Source organism: Schistocerca cancellata, chromosome 2, assembly GCF_023864275.1.
Source record: "Schistocerca cancellata isolate TAMUIC-IGC-003103 chromosome 2, iqSchCanc2.1, whole genome shotgun sequence".
In the NCBI taxonomy this organism is placed as follows: domain Eukaryota; kingdom Metazoa; phylum Arthropoda; class Insecta; order Orthoptera; family Acrididae; genus Schistocerca; species Schistocerca cancellata.
Genome location: NC_064627.1, coordinates 1,048,203,388 through 1,048,227,216, shown reverse-complemented (window position 1 = coordinate 1,048,227,216; position 23,829 = coordinate 1,048,203,388). Strand labels below are relative to the sequence as shown.

The following is a 23,829-nucleotide window of genomic DNA, read 5'->3' as shown; positions in this document are numbered from 1 at the left end:
ATCACTTTTTCAAACCAACAGCTCGATTCATGGAATCAATACTAGAAATAAGAATAATCTTCACAAGGATTTAAAGTCACTTAGTCTTGTACAAAAAGGTGTGCGTTATTCAGGAACACACATTTTCAATAACTTGCCAGCATCCATAAAAAGCTTAACAACCAATGAAATTCAGTTTAAGAGAAGCCTAAAGGATTTATTGGTGGCCAACTCCTTCTACTCCATTGATGAATTTCTTAGTAAAACCAACTGATTTGTATATAAGTACAACATAACTTCTGCACAATTTCAGTGCAGTAATGTGTTCACTGAAAATTTGTGTGTGTGTGTGTGTGTGTGTGTGTGTGTGTGTGTGTGTGAGTGTGTGTGTGTGTGTGCGTGTGGTTGTGTGTAAGTATAATCTAACTTCTGCACCATTTCAGTGCAGTGATGTGTTCATTGTAAATAAGTATTACAGTAGTTGTATTAGATGTTTATTACTTTACAAATAAATAAAAAACTTTTTTATTTTAAATTCAGTGCATTAGTATTTGTAAAATGACTCTTAGTGTTCATTAAAAAATGACGATCATTCCACTTGGGACCTGTGGAATGGTACATTAGCTTATTTGTTTTAGTTGTAAATATTTGTCATGTATTGTTGTTTTTCTGACATGTTCCACATCCTGGAGGACCTCCTCACTACGGATCATTTGGAACGAAAGTAAATCTAATCTAATCTAATCTTCCCCTCAGGACTCAGTATCACCCAGGACTGAAGCAACTATATCACAGTCTCCATTTACTTTTCAACTACTGTATTTACTCGAAGCTAAGCCGCACTTTTTTTCCGGTTTTTGTAATCCAAAACACCGCCTGCGGCTTAGAATCGAGTGCTAAGCAAGCGGAAGAAGCGGAAGTTCAGAAAAATGTTGGTAGGTGCCGCCACAGCTAACTTCTGCCGTCGAATATATGTAGTGCTACACAGGCATGCCTTGTAGGCACAAAGATAAATATGGGTGCCAAAACCTCTGCGTAAAAAAAAAAAAAAAAAAAAAAAAAAAAAAAAAAAAAAAAAAAAAAAAAAAAAAAAAAAAAAAAGAGGTGAAAGACGAGCTTTTTTTCTCCGCCCCGAGTTTCGACCACTGCATTTTCATACATTATCCAATGAAGCAAATACAAATTCCGTATTGTTCATCTTCAAATGTAGCACAATTTAAATGTACTACTAAAATCTGACTGTTTGGGATGTTTGCCAATATGGCCAACTCTACGTTCTGAATTTTTTCCTACCTGTGAGAATAGATGGTTGCTAATAGGAACCTGATGAAATGTGAATCACATGCAGTATTCTCTTCACCATAAGAATAATACAAATATAAACATTTTGCCATGTATTCTTTTGTGTTTGTTGCTATCTCATTTAAATCCTGTCTGCCTAATAAACTATGAAACTTGAGTGAGACAATAGCAAACTTGGAAGAATATACGTATCGTGTCATGTTTATATTCGTATTATTCTTATGCCTAATAGTGATACAGTCAGAAATGAAGCACGGCAACTGACTAGATTTTTAAATCTAAGATGACTCTAATTTCTGTGCAGAATTTGATGTACTAAAGAAGCGGGCGCAAAGATTTTCAAACAGAGAAAAATTTTCGCCTAAATCTCGTTCAGAACATGTTGTATCATACGCAGTCTATTATTTGGTTCTTGTTGATCATTATCAAAGAAAGCAGCAGTGTAAGTAACAACAAATAGCAGTCTCTTGCCATTGTTTCGCTAATGAGACGATTCCTCTCTTTTTTTTTTAATTGTAAGCGGCGGCAGCGTGCACAAAAGCAAGCCATGCCACAAGCGGCGAGAGGCCGTAAACACGCACTATCAGAATGCGACAAACAATGCATGACACTGTACAGTAATGCATTTTCAGCTTAGAGTGACTGATGTAAACACTGATAACAAAGAAAACGGCACTTATCAGATCAAAGCAAAATAAGCAATCGATTCAAACCAGATGAAGCACGTGAAAAAGGAAGGGTACCCGTATAAATACGGACGGAGAGCCTGACGCATAGCAATGACTACCTGGTAAAGCTTAACTGCTAAGCTTATGACTCGAACCAAACTACTGTAGCTGTATCGTCATTCATTCGACCTAAATTGTGTCTCATATTACAATGGACCAACTTTGTTTTGATTTGGAGGTGCGGCCTAAAACTTTTCTCTCCCCTTGAATTTCGAGTCTCAAATTTCAGGTGCGGCTTAGATTCGGGAATTTTTTTTTTTCCCTTTATTTCGAGTCTCATTTTTCAGGTGCGGCTTAGATTCAAGTGCGGCTTAGATTCGAGTAAATACGGTACTTCTTGTCATGGCCTGAAATGAGGAAAGTTCTGCCCAGTATCCTCCCCCCCTCCCCACCCCCCACTGCCCCACCCCCCACACACAGTGGTATTCCACCACCCACCAAGCCAACACAACATTCTACGCCATCCCTATAAAAACCCCTACTCCCAGCCCCTTGCCTCATGGCTCATATCCCTGTAACAGACCTAGATACAAGACTTGTCCCATACATCCTCCCACCACCAACTACTCCAGTCTGGTCACAAGCATCATCCATCCCACCAAAGGCAGGACTACCTATGAAACCAGTCATGTGATCTACAAGCTAAGCTGCAGCCACTGTGCTGCATTCTACATAAACATGAAAACCAGCAAGCTGTCTGTCCATATGAATGGACACCAAAAAACTGTGACCAAGAAACAGCTGGACCACACAACTGCTGAGCATCCCGCCCAACACGATGTTCTTCATTTCAGTGACTGCTTCACAGCCAAAGTCATCTGGTCTTTCCCAACAACACCAGATTTTCTGAACTGCACAGATGGGAACTCTCCCTGCAATATATCACATATTCCCATAACACCCTGGCCTCAACCTTCATCATTCACGGTCCTTCACCTACCTATCCCCTTCCTTTCCCTTTCCAGAACTACACAGCACTCTATTCCACCAACATACCCACAGTCTTTTGACTTCTCTCCTTTCCTGCTATCCCTCCCCCCCCCCCCCCCCCTGTCTAACCACATGACAGCCACTAACTGCCCTACTCCCTCCCCAGCCTCTTTCCTTACTCCCACCACCCAGTTGCTTCTTCAAAATCTTCAAGTTGCCTCAGCAGCCAGATACTTTGCTCATGTGTGTGTGTGTGTGTGTGTGTGTGTGTGTGTGTGTGTGTGTGTGTGTGTGTGTGTGTGTGCATGTTGTCTGTTTCTGATGAAGGCCTTGCTGCCCGAAAACTCAATTTCTGACAGTCTTTTGGTTATGCCTATCTCCGATTCACCATCTCTGCTATATAGTCAGTAGTTTCTATCCTTTACATAATATCATTACATTTTATCCTGGATTTTCTGTTGTTTTATAAGAAAAACATTTTTTATATACAGTTGAGTCCCGGTAATCTGTGGTAATTGGGGCTGAGGCTACATCAAATTACAAAAAAACTTGGATACTATGGAAACATTGCTAAATTAATTGACAAATAATAAATCACTGTTTAATGAGGACAATAATGGTTAAAAAATAAATTTAAAAAAACAATATAATACATACCGGTACCTGTGTTATGTGTACGTATATAGGCACACATTTGCAAGTTGCCAGAATATAAGTTAAATTAAGTTAAATTTTAAAGAAATTGTCCACAGTCCTTTGTTTTAAAACAGAACCTTGTTTTTTAGTAGCAATGTCACGCCATCTTCTAAGTAGCATGTCATCAGCTGGAGTAGTTTCCACCGGCTGCCCAATATAATGCAATGCAACATCTAGTCTTGCCAAATCCTCAGTGTGAGTGGTCACTGGTATATTTTCTTCATGTAATTTCTCATCATAACTGTCTTCAGCAGGTTCACTAATCTTTTCAACAGTTGCAAAATATCTCACTTCAAACTGTTCATAAATTCTGAAACATCACTTATATTCACATTTTACATCCTGCAAGCTTTTTCATCAGTTCTGCGAGTGGTAGGTCATCTTCGTCTTTACTGTAAGTATCCATTTCAGCCCATAAAGCCTTGTTCCACGACTTTTTTAGTGTATGTGCCTTTATGTCAGACTATGAATCAGCTATCCAGTAAACCACATCTTTCAACATAGCTTTCTTTTTTTTCCGAGAATTATAAATTTTAGTGGGTAAGAACATTGCACAAATACTCTCACATTGTACTTCTTCTTCGTCAGGGTGTGAAGCAGTGATGTCAAGCGTTAAGATTGCTTTGGAAGGGAAGCACTACTTCTTTAGGTATCTTTTGTTCTCTAGAACAGAATCTTCAAAAAACCACTTCTTAAAAATATTTTTGTCCATCCAAGCAGATTTTTGATGGACATATGTAGCAGGCAGTGCAGAAGTAGCAATATTTTCTAAAAAAATGGTTCAAATGGCTCTGAGCACTATGGGACTTAACAGCTGAGGCCATCAGGCCCCTAGAACTTAGAACTGCTTAAACCTAACTAACCTAAGGACATCAAACACATCCATGCCCGAGCCATGGATGTGACCACAGCAGTTGCGCGGTTCCAGACTGAAGTGCCTAGAACAGCTCGGCCACCCCAGCCAGCAATATTTTCTAAAGCTCTATGCTTAGCAGACTTTCCTGTTACCTGTAGCTTCAATTTGTAGTCCCCACTTGGATTCGATGCAGCAATAACTGTTAACCTCTCTTTATATTTTTTGTAGCCCAGGTCAACCTTTTTTTCTTTTGAGGCTGGAGTTTTAGATGGAAGCATTTCCAATTTAGCCCTGTTTCATCACAGTTCTACAAGTGATCAGGAGTAAGACTTTCTTCATGTATAATTTTTCTTAATTTCTCACAAAATTGTGTAACAGTTTGATAATCTCCAGAAAGTTTTACACCACAAATTTCAAGCTGCCTTACACTGTACCACTTCTTCCACCTATCCAACCATCCTGAACTTGCAGTAAAATCATTCTCACCTTCCTTTAACTCAGAAAATGCAGCTTTTTCTAGTAGAGTAGGCCCTGAAATTGAATTTCCTTTTTGTCTTTGTTGAGGAAACCAAATGAACAAAGTTTCACTCATTTTTTCATACTCAGATTTCTCTACTGACTTCCATTTAAATGATGAAACAAAACACTTATAACAATGGAAACAATCATTTATTGACAAAATTATTTAATTGGATCGATAAAAAATTTACTCACTAAGTGGCAGCAGAACACACAGATAAAAGACGGTTGTAATTGGCAAGCTTTTGGAGCCAGTGACTCCTTCTTCAGGCAGAAAGGTTGAAGGGGAAGGAAGAGAGGTAAAGGAAAATGACTGGAGAGGTCTAGAAAAAGGGATAGTTCTTGGGAAAGTCACCCAGAACTATGGGTCAGGGAAGACTTACTGCACAGGATGAGAAGGAAATACTGATTGTTGGGGACTGCATCAGATGAGATTTGGAAACCTGAGAGCTTATAGGTGGAAGACAGGGTAATACATAGAGAGAGATTACTGCTTAAACACCATGCATGAGTTAATAAGAGTGAAAAGTGCATTGTATGTAACAGCGGTGGGAGAGGAGTGGTGAAAAATAGATGGGAAAGACAATGAAAGCTGTATAAAACTAAAATGGAGTGAAGCAAATAGTAGTTACAGCAAAGAAATGCTGAGATGGAAGAAATTAACATGAATTAAGTCCAGGTGGGTGGTGAGAACCAAGTACATGTTGTAGTGCTAGTTCCCACCTGCGGAGTTCTGAGAAACTGGTGTCTGGGGGAAGAATCCAGATGGCACGTGTGGTAAAACAGGCGCCAAGGTCGAGAATGTCATGCTGCAGAGCATGCTCTGTAACAGGATATTGTGAATTGCCAGTACACACTCTCTGCCTATGCCCATTCATCCTAATCAATAATTTAGTGGTAGTCATGCCAATGTAGAAGGCTGAACAGTGTTTACATAACACCTGGTATATGATGTGTAGTTTTGCAGGTGGCTCTCCCCTTGATAGTATACATTTTGCCAGTTACAGGGCTATTGTAGGTGGATCATAGGAGGCTTCATAGGGCAAGTCTTGCAGTGGGGATGGTCACAAGGGTAGGAGCCGTAGGGTAGGGAGATGGGTGCAAAAGGAGCATATGGTCTGACAAGAATATTGTGGAGATTGGGAGGGTGATGGAAAGCTATTCTATGTGTGGTGGGCAAAATTGCAATACACCACCATTCTCACTTCAGCTTCCACTGCATGTAATTACATCGCCAGCCTAGTTAAAAAGCAGATTTCCCAGGCCATCACATCCAGGCCTGGTACTGATGATTCCTCCAAAAAACAGCTTCGGAGCACACCATTGGTGACTTAGTATTATCCTCATCTGGAATATGTTAATCAGCTACTTCGATAGGGCAATGACTTCCTAAAATTATGCCCTGAAATGAGATCCATTCTGTCTGTTGCCCACCCAATCTCCGCAATATTCTTGTCAGACCCTATGCTGCTTCTGCACCCATCTCCCGACCCCATGGCTCCTACCCCTGTGAAAATCCCTGGTGCAAGACTTGCCCTATGCAGCCTCCTACCACCCACCTATAATAGCCCTGTGACTGGCAAAATGTATATGATCAAAGGGAGAGCCACCTGCAAAATTACACGTCATATACCAGCTGTTATGTAAACACTGTTCACCCTTCTACATTGGCATCACTACCACCAAGTTATCAATTAGGATGAATGGGCATAGGCAGAGGGTGTATAATGGCAACTCACAATATCCTATTGCAGAGCATGCTTTACAACATGACATTGATGGCCTCAGCACCTGTTTCACCACATGCACCACCTGGATTCTTTCCCCAGACACCAGTCTCTCGGAACTCCACAGGTGGAACTAGCACTACAACATGTCCTTGTTTCTTGCCACCCACCTGGACTTAATTTATGTTAATTTCTTCCATCTCAGCATTTCTTTACCGTAACTACCCTTTGCTTCCTCCGTTTTAGTTTTCTACATCTTTCATTGCCTTTCCCATCTATTTTCCACTACCCCCTCCCATGTTACATACAGTGCACTTAGCTTTTCACTTTTATTAACTCATTCATGATGTTTAAGCAGCCCAGTGCAGTCCCCTACAATCAGTATTTCCTTCTAATCCTGTACAGTGAGTCTCCCCTGACCCACAGTTCTAGGTGACTTTCCCAAGATCTACCACTTTTCCTAGACCTCTCCATTCCTTTTCCTTCACCCCTCTTCCTTATCCTTCAACCCTTCAGCCAAAAGGAGGAGCCACTGTCTCAGAAAACTTGCCAATTACAACCACCTTTTATGTGGGTGTTCTGCCGCCACTTGGTGAGTAGAAATAGAACAATTGTTTGATGAAAATTTCTCAATTTTGTCTCTGTTTCTACACCAATCTCCAAACATCACTTCACTAACTCCATACTCAGCAGCAAGTTTTCTTAATGTTCTCCTTTGTCTAGTCTTTTCAAAGCTTCCAGTTTCCACTTCAGTGGCACAAATTTTCTCTTACTTTTACCACTCATTGGAATGTGTGAATTAATACATTAAGAAACACACAGTTACATATGTACAGCACACTGTACACACACACAACACTTTAAAATTAACGTGACTCAGGTGGACCCACTACAGTATAAATATTACTACACAACCAACTACAATACATACAACAATGGTCAGCCAATGTTGTAAAATGTGTAATGTATTGTTACTTAGGCACTGTGTTGTAATGACCACTGTTTCTAAGTAGGCACAACAACATGGGTAACAGTAAGGATGGTATAATCTTGAATGTTATAGAGGTTAACTTACAATTAATTCTTATGTTGATATTATCCTTTGTCCTCAACCGTAGACATCTACTTAAAAACTACTGTAGCAAAAAGAGATGTATACTCTGTATTTTACAGTGCATGCATATTAAAAAAATATTGTCACAAAAAAGTATATGCTTCTTCAACAATTGCTATAACTTGTACCCCATATCAAGAACATAATTTTGTGGATATAAATAAGGAGGCAGGATATGCTGAATGGAACAATACATTACCTCATGAAATAACTTCATTGGTGTGTAGGGATCCAAGCAAGACATATTAGTGGCAAAGTCAAGTACCTAAATCTGCTGGCAATACAGTAACTCAATTCTTCTCCCCCCCCCCCCTTCTCACCAGACCCTGTCAATCCCTCCCTCTATGCCCCCCCCCCTCTCTCTCTCTCTCTCTCTCCCTCCCTGTCTCTCTCTTTCCCCACACAACATTTGAAGCAAACTAAATTGCAAAGATTATTAAGGAAATTACAGAATCTCTGTAAGTCATTTGTGAAAACCGAATCTAAATCATTAAACATTTTTGAAGAAGTTGAGCATTTATTTATACTGATGGCTGCAAACAACACATTGAGGAAAAGCCAGATTTGTCACAACAGGTCACGTTGTTTCAAATTTTACTCATAATGTCCTTGATATTTATTATTATTTTTTCCGTTGCTTTAGTAACTGATGATTGAAGCTTACTTATCTTTTTCACTATTGACTAACACTCCTATTTTTTCTTGGATTACATTAGTTAATATGCTAAAAATGACAGGAGTCAACATTGAACCATACTATTATAAGCAAACTTAACTGAATACATTTTTCGTCATTTTAGATGAAAAACAGAACTGGCAAGGCAATATTTTCTAGCAAAAGAGCCAAGCAGAGGCAAAATTATACTTACAGAAAACTGTTCTGTGTCATTACTGAGAGACATGTGGTTCTTGAAGCTGTATGGTGGAGCACATTTAGTACCATCAGCTAGACTACATGGTGCTTTTAAACTGGAAAAGAGAAAGCAATTTTCACAGAACTACACATGTTAAAATCAAATGTAAATTTTTAACTTTGGATGATTGTGCACTTTATGTGTGGGGTGTTACAGGGAGAAGAGTTTCAGCTATGTATTTCTAATTTACAAGTACAGAATAACATGTCATAAAGGCAGAGACAACATTATTGAATGACTTTACTCTTTTTGAAATTAAAAACTGGAATGTGTTTATAAATGAGTACCAATATGTGATGATTTTAAATTACTGTTTATAAGGATAACATTTTTATTTGTTTAGATAAATGTTATCAGCTTATGATGTACAATTGTTGATCAGCACCAAACTACAGCAGACTCCCACTAATCCGAATCCCGGTAATCCAAATGTTCGATTAATATGAACATGAAAAATGTTAGTCTAAGTATGGAAAACTGTGCGGTAAACTGCTGTACATATACACTATTTTAATTTACACAATACAGTAAACATGCATTAGAAAAATTGGCAAGAAAACATTAGGTTTGAACAATGCATAACAATGAAAGAAAAGCTGCAAAACTTACTAAAATACAGCAGACATTTTATCCCTACTTTTTAGATGATAAAAACTCAGTCATTGTTTTTTGGCTTAAAGAAGACAGTCTGTTATATGATGCATAGTTGTGCCATCGTCTCATAAACATCAGACCAGCAGGTGTAGCAGTGGACTGTTGCTCCAAATAACGTAGCGTGAGGTCAAGAGCGTCTGCTGCGTCACTGTGTGGCACCACCTCTCCTTTGTTGCTTTCAGGCTCATTGTCACTTCCGTCATAGCAGTCCACTTCTTCCTGGTCTTGAGTCACAGCAGCAACTAAATCAGTGTCAGTATGGTACTCCACACATGCCCCATCCACTGCCATCCACTCATCCACGTGCCCTTCACTAGCTTCTTCACATCCAGGGATTGTCTGTATCATTTGTAATAGATTTTCCTCTCCATTTTCAACTAGGTTGTCCTGAAATTCAAGAGATGTCAACAGTTTTCTCCACGATTTTCTTGGAGTATTTTATGAAATATTCTGCCATGCCTCAGCGGCCCAATAAACAACATTCTTCACATTGGTCTTTTTTATTTTGTCCACTAAAGGAATGCTATCATCTTGGATCAAATTCTTAAAAATTGTTTTCTGTAAAACAAATGTTTGCAGTATGCCCTGGTCCATCGGCTGTAGAAGTGGTGAAACATTCAGTGGCAAAAAGGTTGCCACAATTTCTCCATCACATAATTCCTCAGTGCTGGGGTGAGATGGCGCATTATCAATCAAAAGAATTGCATATGGAGACAAATGATTTTCCTTAGAAAACTGTCAAACAGAGGGAGCAAACTGGCCATGAAACCATTCTTTGAACAGCTTACCATCCATCCGAGCTTTTTTCTGGTTGCAATAATATGTGGGCAGGGACTTCATGTTGCAGTTTTTAAAAGCTCTGAGCCTAGAAGATTTGCCAATCAGTACTAAAGGCAGCTTGTGATTAGCAGCATTGCTGCACACTAATAGCAGCTTGTGATTAGCAGCATTGCTGCACACTAATAAAGTCGCACAATCTTTGCACATTTTAAAACAAGGAGCATGGTCTTCTGTTTTTGATGCCAGGCTTTTTGTTGGCAATGCCCTAAAATTAAGGCCAGTCTCGTTATCATTATAAATTTGTCGGGGAGAATACTTTCCCTCTCTTATCATTTTTTCAAACTCACCCAAGTATTCCTTCACTGCATCCTGGTCAGAAGAAAGCTTCTCTCCAGTAATTGTTAGCTGACGGATTTCATGACATTTTTTGAACCTATCCAAACAACCTGCACTCACACTAAAAGACTCATCACCATTCATTAACTTGTTCAGGTAAACAGCCTTCTCCTGAACCATTGCTCCATTAAAAGGAGTTCCCCTTTTTCTTTCTTGCATAAACTAAAGGAAAAGAGCTTCATCCACTTTATTGTACTTGGTCTGTTCCAAAGTATGCCGAATTTCGAGTGTTTTTCCCGAAGATGTCGCACAGCGCTATTCAAGCTTCACTCAGTTCTTCTTCCAATCACAAATGGTTGCTTTAACAACACCCAGTACCATTGCCAGTTCAGATACATTCTCACCATTGTCTATCTGCTTCAAAGCATTTAGATTTTCTTTGAGAGTTAACGTTGTATGTTTCCATTTACTCATGATGAAAATAAATACACCACTACACCTGAACAAATACAATACAACTGTTACGTGCGCCAGCGATCAATAACTAACATAACCACGTGCTTTGTGAGCCCACTGGCAGTGCACTGACCTCAGACACTACAAAGGTCTCAACAATGCAAAACAAAAAGGGCAGGGAGTAAGAAGTGAGGCATTGTTCCCACACTTGTTCCCATTTGTTACCATGGTGTACCTACTCATTGGCTTGATATACTTCATTCTAGAAATTCATCAGCATAATTCCAGCTAATCTGAACAAATAGGTAATCTGAACAAGGTCTGGCCCCAATAAGTTCGGATTAACAGGGCTCTACTGTACATTTCTTTGGTGGTTTTACATTGTATGTACTTGATGCACAATTTAATTAGTTAGTTATTTGTTCCATAGATGAATTTCATATTGTATGTTATGATGTGGAATGCGTCAACACAACAAACACACAACATTTAAAGATAACTAAAAAAATCATAAATAATATTGATACAGCTATATGCTGGTCACCTAAAGGTTTTCAGGGTTTTTTCTGTTTTGTCCTTGTATCAGTTAATTATTCAACTCAAGAATCCTCTATGGTATAGAAAGAGTTGTCAAAAGAAAATGTCTTTAATCTACATTTGAAAGCACTTCTGTTATAAGTCAGACATTTTATTTGCATGGATAAATTGTCAAAGAGTTTTATAGCTGCATATTTCACTCCTTTCTATGCAAAAGTTAGATTTGTTCAAGAGTTAATGCACATCATTTTTTTCTTCTAGTGTCTTACTTCTGAATGTCTCTGTTATTCTCAAATTTAGGGGAATTGTTGACAACCAGATTCGTAAGTGAATAAGTGTACTGTGATGTTATGATTCATATTCCCAGCTGCTTGCTGGAATACCTGTGAGATGAATGTGTGTGAATTTCACACTATAATCTTTACCCTCCCACATATCACTATTAAATTTTTCTTAGTGTCTTCATTAGTTTCAAAAGCTCCGAGAGGCATTAGATATACAAAAAAAAAAAAAAAAAAAAAAAAAAAAAAAAAAGCTTTTTACTTATCTTCATTTTCCCTTCTTGATGTTGGCCCCAAGTTTCATGTCTAGGGGTACATGCTTGCGGCTGAATGTTTGATTTAACATTGAGGGTTCCTGATGACTAAATACTGATGAAAATTTGCCTGTTTACTTCTTGAATTTTTTTCTTTGTCACATTATTAAATATCACATTGTTTTTACAATTTCCACTTAATATTCCAAATTACATTGTTAGTGTTGGTCATATAAATATGTCTGTCTCCATTTGAGGCATGTCCACTACTACTACATTCTGCACTACCCACAATATTCCAAAGAGTTTACAAAGAAACAGAGTTTCTTCCTTGACAAATGAAGAATCTTTACTAAGCCATGTCATTATTTTATAAATGAACCCAGAAATAAATTTAATAATTAGGGTTAGATAGTGGAATTAATAATATGAATTTTAAGTATGCCAGAATTTCTAATTTCAAATATTTCTAAAACAAGAATAATTTTAACCATTAGTACATATCAATTGTTGCAAATAAATTTCTTTTTATACATTTTAGCCTGAAATGTAATACATTGTATACAAAATCAAAGGTTATTTTAGGAAAGGGTGTCCCATTACAACACACAATCCAGATTATTTTGTCTTCTGTGCAATGAATACTATTTGCCTAAGCAAGATGTTAGCCCAGAATATTGTGTCTTAAGACATCAACAAATTAAAATATGCAAAATATGTCGGCTTACTGCCTTCTGTATCCCAAAGTTGACAATTATTCTTATGGTAAAGGTAGCTGATACTAAATGATTTAGCAAGTCTGTTATATGGTTTTTCTAGTTTAAATTCTCATTCACAGGCACACCTAATAACTTAGAATTTTCTACCTTGTTTATTATTTCTTGTTGGTGAACCAGGATAGGTGGAGGGGGGGATATTTTTGACAGTAGAAAATGGGATAAACTACATTCTTTCTAAGTTTAAAGCTAGCCCATTCATGCAAAACCATTTAGTAACTGGCAGAAAACATCATTTACTATTTTCTCTGTTGCTACTTCTTTGATCAGCTTCAAATAATGCTTGTATCAGCTGCAAACAAGACAAATTCTGCCTCCTGATTCAAATAAAATGTCAGATCAATAACATAAAACAAGAAAAGTAGGGAGCCAATGATCCCTGTGGGACTCCTATTGTGATTTCTCCCCATGGAGATGGTATAACATCAATCTCTGTTTTACTCAAACAGCCAAGAGTAACTTTCAGCATTCTTTTTCTTAAATATGTATAAAGTAAGCATTTGCTGAACTACATATTCTACATAAACGTAATTTCTCTAATAGAACATTACAATTAACACAAACAAATGTCTTTGAAAAGTCACAGTAGATCCCAGTTGATGATATTTTATCTTTTAAAGATTTTATTATATGCTCGGTAAATGTATAAATACCTGACTCATAGGAATGGCCCTCCTGAAATCTAAACTGTGATTGGCTAAGTATCCCATTGGTGTGTTACAGCTCTGGAGTACATTACTTTCTCAAAATTTTGGAAAACAATGTCAGAAGTGACAATGAACAGTAGTTATTGGCATCTGTGGAGTCACTCTTCTTATAGAGAGACCTAAAAGTGGCACATTTCAATTTTCCTGGGGAAACACCATGAGTTAACAATGCATTACGCATGTGACTAAGTATATTGCATATTATATGCTCACAACTTCTTATTGCTTTATTGGAAATATTGTGCACCCCCTATTGACCTTCTGCTTTTTAGAGGCATGATGATCTTTCTTATTTCAGATGGGGATGTGCTATTAATTTTTATTTCATTAAATGTCCTCTGTATTGCTTCTTCAATGTACTGATTTTTCCCCCCTCTTCTCAACTATCTGCACCAATGTGCAACCATTCTGCATTCACCATAGACTGTGTTTCCATATGAAAGTGTTCGTGTCTTGCAGTTGACTCCAAGGCAACTTGTTTTTGTCAAAAATGAACATGACTTCCATCAGTGGTTTTGAACAATGGACTCCTACAGACAATTTATTAGGCATTTTCATTCTGGACTCTACTCTGCACGCATGTTAGACATATACTGTGAATCAGTTGCTCAAACAGCCACATTCACAAGTGTTCACTGCTGCTGATGTGTCAGCCATGCCATGTCCAAACTCATTCAACCCATTCATACTGCATCTTGTGGTCCAGCCTGCCAGACAATTTCTGGACATTCCCACTACACCTACTACGGTGCTGCATACAGATGCTGTGCACTTGTCCATTGTACCACATCAGATTTCATCTTGGTCATCAGCACAACCATTCACTGATGACACCATGCCCATTACAATGCTCACTCTAAACTACCATCATTTCGCCCACATCAACTCACTTTTACACCTAGTGACAGTGCCAAATTTGTCACATTACTCAATCACATCAGTGAACTCGCTGATGTGATCAGTGACATTATCCCTTCCTCCCCCTCCCCCCTCCCCCTCCACACACAACAAATCTGTGAAATCTGCTCTTCTCCAATGCAACTCACAGTCACAGGAGCAACAAGTACAACATTTATTCATGAAGAACAAATGGGGGACAGGACACCTTCAGAGCTTTGGTGCCAGTTACACACGCTAGTGGATTTCAGACTGATGCTGGATCACATGCTCTGGATCCTCACGCCTCAAGTTCAACTTGGGATGATTTTGCATCAACATGAATTGCTGGATCACAAGTTAAAACTGGCATACAGAGTCTTTACAATACTACAATAACAGCAATGTATATATTTGGCTGATAACATTGCCCTTGAACATCGCCCATAGGAGTCACATTGCACCCATTGCCTCGCTGCAGCCAAGCCAGACTGTGCTCATTTGACCACCATCAAACTTGATATCAGCTCCACCACAGGGGATGTTGACCTTCATGTGACCACAAGAAAATCCCCACAAGTGGCAACCATGCCCTGCATGCTGACATGTTGATTCTGAGACAGTTCTGCTGGTTTCATATCCAGTTTGTTGAAGCCATGTGGAAGTGCTGCCCACCATGCAACTACCCGAAAGCAATACAAAGTTTTCAGTAGGTGCACTGGATCAAGAAGGCCATGCAAGAACCTTACTTCCCATCATGTTAACAAAACACCTTCCACACCACCATTGCACAGTAGTCTGTATGTAACATCAATCAACAGTATTTACTCACTGACACTGGTTCTGACATGAGTACCTCACCTCAAGGTCTACCTTCAGTGACAAGTACCTTTCTTGCTACACAACTCCACGTATACAGCTGAGTCTCCCACCCTCGATCTCGATAATGGGGAAATGTTTAATGGAACTTCCTTAATGCAGATGTAAGAGATCTGGTGCTTGGTGCTGGCTTACTTCATCATTTTTGGCTGTTATTGGACCTGACACATGGCACTCTGACCCATCAGGTGAGTGGCCACTCTGTTACTGGTGTCCTTGGTTATGCCCACCAAAGCTCAGCACATATCTGCCATGTCTTGACTGGATGATACCTAAAAGAATGCATCAAACCCCTCATCAAAATGCAACAATTTCAACTGCATTACTTTGGCAAGAAACTGGAATCACTATGTTTAAGGGAAAAAGTGATGCTATACATTGTGCAATCTGCCAGGTGTTGGAGGAACTCAACACCCTACAACACTATCTGTATGGTCCTCAGATGTTACATTCACTCACCCCTGTTCAGGATGACTCCCCTACACCATCCCCATTCGATCTCAGCATGACAATGGCGTCCTCTCCGGTAACATCCAAGTCCACCCAGCCTCCACAAATGGCCAAGGTCAGTAAAATGCTTCCTGCTCTTGTGTCCTTCACTGTAACTTTGAGTATTCCTACACCCCCTGCACAATCGCAGGTATTATTTATGAAACATGCTACTTGCAACTGAACTTTCAACACAAGATTACAACCACCTGAAGCCCTCCTGTTGGCCACAGGTTGCACGGGTTACTACAAAACAAGCTTTGCACCACCAAAATGAAAGATGATGAACTTTTACAGCCTGGGACTGGGAGACCTTTTGGTAGTTTGTGGGCTTCTACCATTAAGATAGCACCCAAGAAACATGGGACAATGAGACTGTGTGAAAACATCCACACAATCAGTGACAGATATTCTGTACCAGATATGCAAGACTTCACTCACTGCACTGCCTACACCTCAGGTTCCAGTATCTTAGCCTGCCTGAAGGCATATCTTCAGATACCAGTGAGTGCAGAGGAAATTCACAGAGGTGGGACTGACACCTTTTGGTTTATATGATTCTATATATCCAACATGCAGCTCAGACTTAGCAGTGGTTAATTGACAGCATTCTGTTAAAACTCCCTTTTTGCTATATCTACCTGGATGATATTCTGATCTTCTCACCTACCCAAACTCTGTGAACTGCATCTTAAACAAGTTCTTGAGGCACTCGCGAATAGCATAGTGATCAGTGATGACAAATTCCAATTTCAGCAGCTTGAAGTCATCTTTTGCAGACTAATGATCAACGAAGCTGGCACTTACCCTACACCACAGTGAACCAATCTTACACGCCAACTGCCACTACCATAGGACTTTCACAAGTTACATCATTTCCCTCATGTAGCTACCATTCAGGCACCATTCACAAGAGTTCTCATGGGCAAAAACACTACTGGCAGACACAAGTTATAGTGGACCCCTTGCATGTAGCATGTCTTCAAGCAAATAAAAGAGTATCTCAGAAATACTGGTACTCACCATAAAGATGACATGTTGAGCTGCAGATGGGCACAATGAAAAGACTATTCATATAAGCTTTTGGCAAAATGCCTTCTTCAGAAAAGAGAAATGTACACAAATTCACACAAGTAAGCACACCTCACACACACATGACCACTAACTCTGGCCATACTGGAAGAGAAACATGTTGTATGGGAGCAGCAATATGGAGCATGTTGGAAATGGGGAGGGATAGCAGGGTAAGGATGGGGGAAGAGGAATCAGTACTGCCTGGCAGAGCATGCAGGAACTAGATGGGCATGACAGGGCTAACAGATGCAGCAATGGGGACTGTGGGGGAGGGAGAGGAGGGGGTTAACCAGGGAGTGGAAAGTAGAGGAGCAGATAAGAATAAAAGATGGCTGGCAGAGAGCAGTGCACACGAGGGTGAGTGGAGGCTTATTGTAAAGAGGTGACAGGGCAGAGAGGATGGAAACAGACGAGTGGAAGGTGTAGAGACAGTAGGTTTTGGTAGGCTGGGGTTGGGTTGATTTCAGGAGCGTATGTCTTGTAAGGACAGGTCCCAATGGCAAAGTTCAGAAAAGCTGATGGTGCAGCATAGGATCCAGATGGCCCGGATTGTGAAGCAGCCATTGAAATCGAGTATGTTATGTGAAGCTGCATGTTGTGTTACAGAGTGGTCCACTTTGCTCTTGGTCACAGTTTGGCAGTGTCCATTCATCCTCTTGGACAGCTAGTTGGTAGTCACATAAATACTAAAAGCTGAACAATGATTGCAACAGATATGGTATATAACGTGGCTGCTTTCACAGATGGCCTCTGATGATGGGGTAGTATAAGCCCATGATGGGACTGGAATAGGAAGTGCTGGTTGGGTGGATTGGGCAAGTCGCCCACCAAACCTCCACAACATCCTAGTCCATCTCCAGGCCATTCCCAATCCCAACCCTTTGCCACAGGGATCATAACCTTGTGTAAGATACAGGTCCTAGACCTGCCTAATCCACTCACCTAGCCTTATTCCAGTCCTATCCACATTCCTTCACAACCTTAACAACTTTTCTCCCATACACTTCACATGGTCCTCCACCACCCTGCTTCCTAGTGTTGACCTCCACCTCTGTGATGGCTCCCTCCACATCTCTGTCCACATTAAGTCCACTAACCACAAACAGTACAAGCATTCCAACACATGCCAGCCCTTCCACACCACAAAATACCTTCCACACAGCCTAGACATCCATGGACAATATATTTGCAGTGGCAATAATCCCTTGCCTAATATGCTGAAAGTTTCACAAAGGCCTTCACAAAAAGGTAATGCCCCCTCCCCAAACCTAGACCACTAACAGATCTCCTGTGCCATATCATCATACAACCCCAGGCCTCCCACCAGTGACAAGAATCAACTACAAAAGAATGCCCCCTTGTCACCCAGTATCAACCTAGACTGGAACAAATGATCCACATGCTTAGCCAGGGCTTTGATTATCTCTCATCTTACCCTGAAATGAGGGACATCCTATCCAAGGACCTACCCACTCCTCCTAAAGTGGTGTTGCATGACCCACTCAACCTACATTGTAGTCCAACTATGTGTCACTGCCACTCCCAGGGATATGATCGCTGTGGCAGACAAAAATGCAAGATGTGCCCAATCCACCCACCCAGCACCTCATACTTCAGTCCTTTCACAGTCTTATCTCACACCATCAGGGGCCAGGCCACCCATGAAACCAATTGTGTCTTATACCAACTCTGTTGCAAACACTGCACAGCTTTTTATGTTGGGATGACTACCAACCAGCTGTTCATCATTATGAATGGTCACCACCAACCTGTTACCAAAAACAAAATTGACCAGCCATTGGCATGACATGAAGCTGAGCACAACATGCTCAGTTTCAATGGCTGTTTCACAATCTTGGCCATCTGGATCCTTCCCTCTACCACTATCTTCTCTGAGTTATATAGATGGAAGTCATCCTTGCAACACATCCTCCACTCCTGTAATCATCCCAGTCTCAATCTCAGTTTCCCCTTCCTCTCTCCTGTCACCCTCACCAATTCAGGCCCCATGTTGCCTTCAGTGTTTTCCCACCAGCCACTAAAATCATGCCAGCACATATACCTGCCACCCCTCCTCCATCACTCCTAGCCGGCAAACCAGATACCTCACTCCAAGTCGCTCAATACCTCCCTCTCCTTCTACCCACCCCACCTGACACTATCTCCACCACAGCCAGACAACCTGCCAAGAAATAACAATGGAATTTGTAATGGGATGCCCTCCTCTAACCTTACCTTTCTTTATATAAATAGCCGATACCAGGAATATTTTCGAATCTCGCTTAGGTGAACATTATCTCAGCTGTTTGACTAAATGAATTTCATTTGATTTTGTATACAATGTATTATTTTTCAGGCTAAAATGCATAAAAAGAAATTAATTTGTTACTATTGATACATACTAACTCTGTATGTACAGCTAAAATTATTCTTCTTTTAGAAATATTTGAAATCACGAAACATCTGGCACACTTAAAATTCATTTAATCAATTCCACAGTCTAATGATAATTATTAAATTTATTTCTGGATTCATTTAAAAAATAATGATATAACTTGGTGAAGATCCTTCTTCTGTCTGGAATCATACATAGTTTTAATTTTGGCAATAAAAATGTGAATTTGTATTCTAAAGTGGACATTGTGAAGTCAGTGTGACATAAAAGAATGGGATAAAACGGAAAAAAGTCACAGAAACAGAAATTACTTCATCAGTTATTATGTCAACTGGAACCCACACAGTTAAAGAATTTCAGCCTGAAAAATCTACCCCTAAATGGGTAGAACTGCAGCCAACTACGAGGAAATGAAGATAAGTCACAAAATTATTTGTACATCTTACTCCTCTCAAAGTGTTTGAAACAAAGCAATTAATCCTTTTCAAGAGACTGAAAAACTACTGGTGATGTGTGGGAGGGTAAGATTACAATTGTGGGTGTCATCTGGGATCAGTTGACTGATAACAAAGTTTTGTCTGTTGCAGAAGAAGAAACGTCAGTGATTTATGTCATTTGCAGTTTATATACGAATGAATGCCCGAGCACGTGAAGAAAGAAGACCCAAGAACTGCCCAATAAAGTCATATCAACAGTAACGAAATAGTATCAACAATTGTAGTGACTCGAGAATTTTGGCGCAAATTCTAGAGACCATCCACTTTCCACCATCTCGAACACCCGATATTTTATGTACAAGCATGAGAAACGGGAGAGTGTCTACCTCACGTGGGTTTTCTGTATGCGCAGGATGGACGTATGTCAAGAGAATGCCACAAGGTGAATGGCTGACCCGCATGGGCAAGTAGTTGCCTCACTCAACACAGAAGTTACATGACCAGCACTAGTAGCAAGCTCGCCTTACTCCGTGATGGTGCTACATCAGTCATTATTGTAAACAGTTGAATTGTGTAAAAGAAAAGAAAAGACACTTACTTTTACTTACTTACTTACTGACTCTCTAGAGTTGTGGATGGTGGACTTGTGAAAACCTTGAGAGATTTTTGGAACTGTATTTATTGTAAAAGTAATCAATAGTTTCTGATGGACCGGGAGTCATTGGATTTACGAAATATGATTCACCGATGTGAAACTGTTATGTGGTGTTCTGTTTGTGGATGTGAAATATAGTAGGGTTGATTTAAAAGTATCCTGAGTGTATGCAATCATTTTAAGAGTAGAGAAAACTCCTCCAAACAGCATCATAGCTTCGGAGAAAAAGTTGGGCAGATCGGCGCAGCTGGCTATCTTGAGGAGAAAATCGGCAACGCACCTCCAAGTACGTCCAATGATGAAAGGGACATGTGAGTCTTGCATACCAGCACCTCATTGCTTCCTCTAGTTGCCAGAAACCACCAGACAATAATGGACCACATGAATTGAAAGAGAAATTTACATCTACAATGAGAGACATCAAAAAGAAAAGGTAGGTACAAACTACTTGTGAAAGTATTTTTTTTCATTTTCATGTGATTGCTAGGAAAATGAATAAAGATGAGGGCAGCAGTGATGTAGTGAAAGCTGAGGACATGTTTAAACCAAGTGAAAGTGTAGTCAGCAAAGAAACAGTTAAAACTGATATTTTGCAGTTGATTTTGGCAAAATTTGTGGAAATGAAGATTAATAATAGCAAATTTAGGGCAGTTAACAGAAAAATTTACGTTCAGAATGGTTCAAATAGCTCTAAGCACTATGGGACTTAACATATGAGGTCATCAGTCCCCTAGACTTATAAACTACTTAAACCTAACTAACTTAAGGACATCACACACATCCATGATCGAGGCAGGATTTGAACCTGCAACTGTAGCAGTAGCGCAGTTCTGGACTGAAGTACCTAGAACCGCTCGGCCACAACATTCGGTGAAAAAAAAAAAAAAAAAATTCATCACTACAAGAACAATTTTATAATCTGAAAACTGAAAGCAATAGTAAAATGGACAGGGTACAATACCAAATAGACCAACTTAGTAATCAGATTCCGAAGCTAAAAAATGAATTGTCAGAGATGTGAATGAAAAAGTTGATGTCTTAGAAAATAAATTTATTGTTTTGGAAAATGAGCTAGTAAGTGAATTTGCATGACAGACAAAGAATGTTAATGAGATCAGAGTTGAACAGAAGGCCATTGTGGAAAAAATGGAACAGAACTTTAGTAGTTCAGATAAAAAAAATTTAAATGTCGAAAACAATAAGCAAACTAATGTAAATGCTTTCGATCAAAAAATTTCAGCAGTTCAGGAAAATTGTATTCACATAAATCTGTGTTCAAACAATGGTATTGTGAGGTCCAACATCCCAATCAAAAGTTCTCCATCAGACAATTTACATCCAGTGGATTTTCTGCACCACTGTAGAGATAGTTTCGTCTCAGGCACGAGTGACGAACAAAAAATTAAAGTTGTTAAAAGATGTCTTGAAGGTGAAACTCTGTCTTGCATACATTTAAATTTAAGTCAATAGGAGACATATCAAAGTTCTGAAAAATGTTTTTTTAAATAAATTTTGGTCAGAAGCTGAACAAGGGAGAATTAAAAGTGAGTTTTTGAATGGTCCTGATTAGAGGAATAGGTACGATACTCTGAAAGAGTTTTGTAAGAATCAACTTAAGAAATTACCACACCTTGAGAAACCATTTGATGAAATGACATTGACTGATGCACTCAAAAGGAGATTACCATAAAGGTTCAATGGGAGTTAGTACATGAACCTGACGATTGTCTTGAACAATTTTTATGATATGTTGACAGGGTGGATAAATGTACCATAACAACCGGAATGATAGATATCACAATGGTAATAACTATAGAAACAGAGATAATGATAATTTTTATCAGGGTCAAAATGGTAATGGCTATTTTCACCAACTTATGGCCTATATAATATTTTGGGGAAATCAACTAATAGCAAAAAAAGTGCACAGAAGCAAGCAATAAGAATTATGTGTGGAGTACATCCTAGTCACTCGTGCAGGGATCTGTTTAGAGGTCTACAAATCCTTACAACACCTGGTTCAAATGGCTCTGAGCACTATGGGACTCAACATCTTAGGTCATAAGTCCCCTAGAACTTAGAACTACTTAAACCTAACTAACCTAAGGACATCACACACACCCATGCCCGAGGCAGGATTCGAACCTGCGACCGTAGCAGTCCCGCGGTTCCGGACTGCAGTGCCAGAACCGCTAGACCACCGCGGCCGGCTACAACACCTGCCCAATATATTTTTTCCCTGATGTGCTTTGTTTCAAAAAACAGCAACTTATTCAAAATCAATAGCTCATACCACAGTAGTAACACCCGAAGGAAACAGGATTCCATTATGAGCTAAAAACAAAAAGCATGGTCCAGAAGGGGGTTTTATACAGTGGCACCAAGATTTTTAATGCCCTCCCACCGCACATTAAAGAACTGGTTGGAAACATGGCAAAGTTTAAAGAAAATCTGAAGCAGTTCCTTTTAGATGAATCTTGTTATGGTATTGATGAATTTCTTAGCAAAAATGCATAGAATCTCTTGTTTGGGCTTAAACCTTACCGTGTGACCTCTACAATTGATTAAAGTACAGTGTAACTTAATAAAATACCCAAATTTATGTACGTCTGTATATGATGCCTGTATAACTTAAGAACAATACCCAAATTGTGTGTATGACTGTATATTCTTTCAGATGTCCTGTATCTTAACTAATATGTAAGGGTATATGCTAAACTTCACAGTTTCTTTAATCTAATGATAAGATCAATGTATCTGTGCACAAAACAATAATCTGTAAAAACCTTGACTCGTTCTATATCCAGGGATATGTTCCCATATGGATCTATGGAACACGAAATAAATAAATAAATAAAATAAAAAAATAAAACAGATATTTTGAACATCAGGGAACAGGAATTACAGGGATGGCTATGGACAATTTAATAGGAGAAACAATCATAGAGGTAACTATTCAGGAAATAGCAGTCTACCTCAATGAAGGTCCACAGTTTTGTGGCGAGAAAACACAAGAAGTACAGGACTCCCAACTTACACTTGTAATTAGACAATAATAACAGTATTAATAATGTGGCACATATATCTGAAGTTGAACAGAAGGAACACCAGATTTCTTATTTATGTTTTGATCAGAAGTTTTGGGATACTATGTTTGATTATAATGATGTAGCTGTTAATCACGAACCACAATGTGATAGTAATGAGAATTTTGATGTAGTGTGTACTAATGATTTGTTCTCTTGTTCAGAAAACAGTGTTATTGATGTATGTAAAACGGATAATGACTGTACTGGATTTGAATTAGGTGGTATTTTTTATGTAGATGTGAATGAGAGCTGTGAAATGACTGAGGTTGGTAACTCTGAGACTGATAGCTTATAGCAAATGAATGGAGGTGAGGTGTGTGACTTTGATGGAGATGAGACTTGTGTTATTAATGATATTGTTGATGAAGCTATTTTGGAAGAACATGATG

General features: G+C 39.2%; 1 protein-coding gene across 2 annotated transcripts in view; it reads right to left on the bottom strand.

Annotated features, from left to right (window-relative positions):
* The window catches only part of LOC126163027 (integrin beta-PS-like), a 258,145-nt gene that overhangs the window by 193,710 nt on the left and 40,606 nt on the right, over positions 1-23,829 (bottom strand). For both annotated transcript variants that reach the window (XM_049919898.1, XM_049919896.1), the window contains exon 4: positions 8,721-8,820. In XM_049919898.1, coding sequence (XP_049775855.1) covers positions 8,721-8,820 — 100 coding nt within the window. The remainder of the gene's footprint in view (positions 1-8,720; positions 8,821-23,829) is intronic.